The sequence below is a fragment of the Rhinoderma darwinii genome, chromosome 12 (genome assembly GCF_050947455.1).
Source record: "Rhinoderma darwinii isolate aRhiDar2 chromosome 12, aRhiDar2.hap1, whole genome shotgun sequence".
In the NCBI taxonomy this organism is placed as follows: Eukaryota; Metazoa; Chordata; class Amphibia; order Anura; family Rhinodermatidae; genus Rhinoderma; species Rhinoderma darwinii.
In genome coordinates, this window is record NC_134698.1 from 12,864,854 (window position 1) to 12,871,901 (window position 7,048).

At 38.4% G+C, this 7,048-nt stretch overlaps 1 protein-coding gene across 1 annotated transcript in view; it reads left to right on the forward strand.

Annotated features, from left to right (window-relative positions):
- Nucleotides 1-7,048, forward strand: part of LOC142664389 (embryonic protein UVS.2-like) — a 43,950-nt gene extending 36,902 nt beyond the window's left edge. Inside the window, exons 6-14 of the mRNA XM_075843460.1 lie at nt 1,001-1,135; nt 1,217-1,334; nt 2,892-3,070; nt 3,175-3,256; nt 5,022-5,149; nt 5,291-5,406; nt 5,804-6,029; nt 6,460-6,578; nt 6,827-7,048. Coding sequence (XP_075699575.1) covers nt 1,001-1,135; nt 1,217-1,334; nt 2,892-3,070; nt 3,175-3,256; nt 5,022-5,149; nt 5,291-5,406; nt 5,804-6,029; nt 6,460-6,578; nt 6,827-7,048 — 1,325 coding nt within the window. The remainder of the gene's footprint in view (nt 1-1,000; nt 1,136-1,216; nt 1,335-2,891; nt 3,071-3,174; nt 3,257-5,021; nt 5,150-5,290; nt 5,407-5,803; nt 6,030-6,459; nt 6,579-6,826) is intronic.

Genomic DNA, 7,048 nt, shown 5'->3' on the forward strand with positions numbered 1-7,048 from the left:
GACTGTATACCACACTCTACAATTTTTTTTATGCATGCCGTACTTACTTTTTGAACTGCTGCCTTGTCTGTGCTTAGAAAAAGCCTCCATCTTGATTCTTAGTTTTCCCCAGCTTTCTCTTCCTCTCTGCTTTGCTATCAATCTCATGATGCTTCAGCACAGCATCACATGACCAGCTAAAGACCATACCATTTCTGCATGCTTGGGGAAACTGTGATTCTCATTCTCTCTATATTCTTCTAAATATGCTGAGAAACCATAAGTATACAGACAAGGAGACTGCACTATATTCTTCTACATTATACCTGTGTGACAGGAACCTGTCTAAGTATAAGTGACAGCTGATGAGAGAAGCTTCTGTCCACTCCTGTGCAAAACTTGTGTGGTACAGGAACTGCTGAAGCCTTGTAATGGGTGACACATAGATCTCCATAGAATCAAGTAGCGAAAGCGTGTCACCAAGCCTGAGTCACACTGCTGCTAAGCAACCATCCCAGTCTAACATATAGAGATAGAAGCAGCAAGAAAAATATCAGGCGAGAGACTGACACATGGAATCCCAGAATAGTAGACATGGGAAAGTTTCGTTTTGGCCAGAGTGTTCCTTTAAGATGACTAAACTTATATAGATTGTAGAATAGTCTCTCAATGTATACAAGCACTTTAAATCACCATCATACCTTATATTAACCCCAACAATTTGGTGATAACATTACCTTGCTGGGAACATATTGAGAAAACACCTGTATATAGAGTGGTCTATAAACATCAAACACATAATGGAATAGGATATAAAGCAGTATTATCTAAAGTAGTTTATTTCAATATTATTCATCATTCCTCACAAGTTAAAGTTAAGGTCCAGCAATTTGTTAATCTCTCTCTATGTTATCCATAAGACTTGATACCATCAAACTGTGGATTAGCTGCTATATAAAGAATTATTGGTCTTGTAAAGCATAAACATAGAATTTAAGATTTCACTGTTCTCTTCATTTAGAAATCACCATAGCCGTAAAAGAAGGAGACATATTGATACCAACAGGACGCAGCGCTATAAAATGTAGAGGATGCCTATGGCCCAAATCATCAGATGGAACTGTCATTGTGCCCTACTCTCTCTCCTCTGATTATAGTGAGTGTTTTATTATTTATACCTAAGGTGGCCATTATAACTGTCCTATAATACATTCATTATCTGTTCTTTTATCCTCAGGTATTTGGCACCGCAACTTGTTTAAGACTTCCATGCAGGAATATGAAACACTTACCTGTGTGAGGTTTGTGCCTCGGACAGAAGAGAAGGACTTCCTCAAAATTGGGTCTTCAAGCGGGTGGGTTCTATCTCTTCTACTAATTCAAATGGGGAATTCCGATTTGTATGAGGCTTGGTAGTCAAGAGTCCCCTATGTAGTATTATTATTTGACTATATCGATTTTTATTTCAGAATCTGATAATTTCTGATCATAAGAGTGTAAAGGGAACCTGTCTCCAGCATTTCACCTATTAAACCAGCAGTACCTGGTGGAAGTGGGTGAAAATCATTTATATGTAACCTATAATTATATTCTAGGTAGGCTCTGTAACGTTAGAATTCCGTTTTTTAGTGTTCACATGCTGAATTCTAAAGAGCATAAAATAGTCATACCGTCATTCGAATAGAGTCATATCTTCATTCCACAAGCCTTTCCGAGTTAATCTCGCCTCCTTACAGCTCCAAGCCCCTCCCAAGCACACATAAAATACTGTGCTTGCGCATGAATGTCCTGTTCTGGTGCATGCGCACAACGCGACACCAAAGCTGTGCATGCACAGTAGCTAGATTTGAGGCTCGGACGAAGCAGGGAAGGATATCGGACCAAACATGATGGGCGCATGCGAGCTATCTCAGATGAGATTTCTGCATTCTGGGTGGGCCAGTTTTTGGTGGTGGGCGGGCATAAGAAAAGGAACGAACAAGACTGCTGGATTGTTAACGTTATAGGCGCACAATATTTGCAGACCGTTATTTACGGACTAGGATGAGTTTTGGAGAGGGGATAATGGCAATGAACTTTTGACAGCAGTGGACAGTGAGGGGTGAGTAGAGTTCAACAGGTGAAATGCTGGTGACACGTTCCCTTTAACGGGGTTGCCTTGGTTAGAATAGCAATTTACATATACTCTGTTAGGGAATTCTGAGTTGATAAAGGGGGATCCCCTATACAGTATCTTCATCTATTATCCAGAGCGCAGAGCAGTTACAAATAGTGTTATTTGTTCTGGAGGACCTGTCCTATATTATACAGTCAACCCACTGATATGGATGCAGTGTAATGCTTGATTTCCCCTGTGGTGGTGCTGCAGGAAAATGTAACACTTATTGCTAGGGTACTGACCGCTGGGGTTCAAGCAGGGGAACACTTTGTGATTATTTGTTTGCTACAACTCTTTTTACACATAGAGATTGTCCAAAGGGAACATCCTCTTAAAGAGAATTTGTCTTATGACAGTAGAATGCAAATATATATATGGCAGCCTGTAATTTCCTTCTGACTATAAACTTGTAGTCTGAAAATTAACATATACTTAATTTTATACAATAGAGAGTGTCTCTAGATATTTCTTGTAGAGGGATGTCCTGTTCCAAATTTAAGAGCTAGATAGTAAATCTCTCCCACTTGTAAAGTTGAACCTATACAAAAAGGGATTTCCTACTCTATTCACTTCTCTATAATCATGAGCAAGAGACATGCAGAGATCAACTCCGACTCTGACAGACCCAATGTAACCATGTATTAGTGATTACCTATGTCTCTCCTGTAATAATGCCGGCTTATTTCTTATATATTATGATTAAATTCATTGCCCTCAAATTTATAACAAAATGTTATTTCCTATATATTTTCAGGTGTACAGGATTTATCGGACGAGTAGGTGGTAGTCAGCATGTTGGATTAGCTATAAATGGTTGTATGTACAGAGGAATTATACAACATGAGCTCAACCACGGCCTGGGCTTCTACCATGAACATACGAGGAGTGACCGGGATGACTATGTCACCATCATGTATGAGAATATTTCACCAGGTAATGCCCTCACCATAAATATATAAATAATTCCTCTCATGAAATATTTTATATTGTTCTTATTACAACAATGAGACTAACAATAGAGATTTATTGTCTTAAAGATGAAACTGAAAACTTTGACAGGCAAGACACCAATAATCTTGGTCTGGCGTATGACTATGGATCAGTGATGCATTATAATAAGTAAGTTCATTGTTTACTGTAAACTGTAATAATAAAGAATTATATAAAGTCAAAAGTTATAATGAAATTCTGGAATATTCTGTTCTATGATGTACACTACCGTTCAAAAGTTTGGGGTCACCCAGACAATTTAGTGTTTTCCATGAAAACTCACACTTATATTTATCAAATTAGTTGCAAAATGACTAGAACATATAGTAAAGACATTGACAAGGTTAGAAATAATGATTTTTATTTGAAATAATAATGTTCTCCTACAAACTTTGCTTTTGTCAAAGAATGCTCCATTAGCAGCAATTACAGCATTGCAGACCTTTGGCATTCTAGCTGTTAATTTGCTGAGGTAATCGGGAGAAATTTCACCCCATGCTTCCAGAAGCCCCTCCCACAAGTTGGATTGGCTTGATGGGCACTTCTTGCGTACCATACGGTCAAGCTGCTCCCACAACAGCTCTATGGGGTTGAGATCTGGTGACTGCTCTGGCCACTCCATTACAGATAGAATACCAGCTGCCTGCTTCTTCCCTAAATAGTTCTTGCATAATTTGGAGGTGTGCTTTGGGTCATTGTCTTGTTGTAGGATGAAATTGGCTCCAATCAAGCGCTGTCCACAGGGTATGGCATGGCGTTGCAAAATGGAGTGATAGCTTTCCTTATTCAAAATCCCTTTGACCTTGTACAAATCTCCAACTTTACCAGCACCAAAGCAACCCCAGACCATCACATTACCTCCACCATGCTTGACAGATGGCGTCAGGCACTCTTCCAGCATCTTTTCAGTTGTTCTGCGTCTCACAAATGTTCTTCTGTGTGATCTAAACACCTCAAACTTCGATTTGTCCGTCCATAACACTTTTTTCCAATCTTCCTCTGTCCGATGTCTGTGTGCCTTTTCCCATATTAATCTTTTCCTTTTATTAGCCCGTCTCAGATATGGCTTTTTCTTTGCCACTCTGCCCTGAAGGCCAGCATCCCGGAGTCGCCTCTTAACTGTAGATGTAGACTGGTGTTTTGCGGGTACTATTTAATGAGGCTGCCAGTTGAGGACCTGTGAGGCGTCTATTTCTCAAACTAGAGACTCTAATGTACTTGTCTTGTTGCTCAGTTGTGCAGCAGGGCCTCCCACTTCTATTTATACTCTGGTTAGAGCCTGATTGTGCTGTCCTCTGAAGGAAGTACACAACGTTGTAGGAAATCTTCAGTTTCTTGGCAATTTCTCGCATGGACTAGCCTTCATTTCTAAGAATAAGAATAGACTGTCGAGTTTCACATGAAAGCTCTCTTTTTCTAGCCATTTGGAGAGTTTAATCGAACCCACAAATGTAACGCTCCAGAAACTCAACTAGCTCAAAGGAAGGTCAGTTTTATAGCTCCTCTAAACAGCAAAACTGTTTACAGCGGTGTTAACATAAATTCACAAGGGTTTTCAAGTGTTTTTTAATCATCCATTAGCCTTCTAACATAGTTAGCAAACACAATGTACCATTACAACACTGAAGTGATGGTTGCTGGAAATGGGCCTCTATACACCTATGTAGATATTGCATTAAAAACCAGCCGTTTGCAGCTAGAATAGTCATTTACCACATTAACAACGTATAGAGTGTATTTCTGATTAATTTAATGTTATCTTCATTGAAAAAAACTGTGCTTTTCTTTTAAAAATAAGGACATTTCTAAGTGACCCTAAACTTTTGATTGGTAGTGTATCTTTCTGTCACAATCTCATGTTTCGTGCTTTCTCATTGTCTCCTGTATCTGACAGGTACGCATTCACTATCATTCCAGGACAGCCCACCATTGTGCCCAAGCCGGTCCCAAACGTCCCAATCGGACAAAGAGATGGACTGAGTGTTCTAGATGTCGCTAAAATTAACCGTCTGTATAAATGCAGTAAGTTCCTGCAAGTCTAGAGTCTTTAAAAGGTTGTATCCAAGTTCTGTCACCTTTATAACATAAGAACCAAAAGGAACCAAAAAAACATTTTTGTTACATATGAATAGTCATTGATGTAGTTTATTTTTCCTTTTATAGATGTTTGTGCTAATTTGCTTAATAACAATGCTGGAAATCTGACCTCAGACAATTACCCATCAGCCTACCCAAATAATGCCAACTGTGTCTGGCTGATAAGAACACCATCAAATCAGGTACAGAAATGAAGAAGCAGAAATTTTGTCATAGAACCAATGTTTTTTTTTAATTTTAAACTTGTATCCTGAATCCAGTCTGGAATAACTAGGATTATTGTGTATTGCCCCTCATCAGTCTAATCAGTGTTTATATCCATATCTATACTTGTATCTCATTTCCTATTTGAATCATCCCTGTGGTAATATTTATCATCTAGTTGTCCAACGTGAAGAATTTAAAATATCCTTCATGATTTTTCAGTTTTTTTAGATTTTTGTTCAGCACTTACTCATTATCACACATCTGAAATAGAATTAAGTCACTCCAGGGATCTCCATTATTTTTTTACTACTGTCATTGGTGGTTCACGAGCTGATATGACATCTAATATTTTTATATTTCTTTTATTATTAGGTTGCATTGAACTTTGTGGCATTTGATGTCCAGTCATCTCCTGATTGTATATCTGACTATATAAAGATTTATGATGGTCCCACTAAGAAATCTCCTCTGTTATTGGACAGAACCTGTGGATCAGGATTGATCCCTCCAATTATTGCGTCAACTAGCCAGTTACTGGTGGAGTTTTCCAGTGATAGCAGTGTTAACGGGACTGGCTTCAGTGCTTCATACAGCTCAGGTGCAGTATTAGATTCTAATTCTTGTATTAGAATTCCACTACTTAAAGAAGTTTTCCAGAAATTTATATTGATGGACTCTTCTTAGGAGAGTCTAACCATTTGTAATCAGTGGGAGTCCGACCTCCAGGACCTCCAATGATCAGCAGAATATAATGGAAGAAGAAAAGTGGTCGAAGCTTCAGAGTTTCATCAAGCATGACACATTGGTCAACATTTGACAACACTAAGTGTTAAAAGCAAATCTAGGTCTGACCCATCATTGTTTCATGAGTGTGTCAGATTCACCAACAGGGCATGTGTCATGTTGATGAATCTGCCACATTCTGCAGACTGGCACACCATTTATGCATTGCACGATTATGAATCATTTTCTCCATGGTGTATAATTTTTTTATATTAATTTACTGATTTAAAATATATTCTCCCCAGTACGATGTGGAGGAACATTCTATGCACCGGACAGAAATATTACATCCCCCGGTTATCCCAATGCCTATGCTCCAAACTTGAACTGCGTCTACACAATCACGGCTCCTGTTGGACAAAGGGTAAGATCCTTTTAGGATGTAATCTATCTAATAATATAAGAAATTAATTTTATTTATAATAGACAAAATATCATAAAGTATCAAAGCAAAAAACAATGAATGAATTATCCACATGATTTTCACACCTTTTCACAATTTCCTATCATGTATGACTTATTAATAATTCATATATTATAGCGTCATCCGATATTCTCTATTACAATTGTGTTACCTTGGATAATTACAATGTATGATTCTGATCTTTACAGGTTTCCCTGACTATTAAGGATTTCCAGATTGAAGGTAGTAGATTCTGCCAATATGACTATTTAAAGATAACGGACGGGCCCATAGAGAAGGGTCCCTTCTGTGGTGACAACAAAATCCCTATCTTCACCTCTACTGGGACCACCCTGGTGCTGACACTTGTTAGTGATAGCAGCAATCAGATGAGAGGGTTCCAGGCATCATATATATTCAGTGAGTATTAG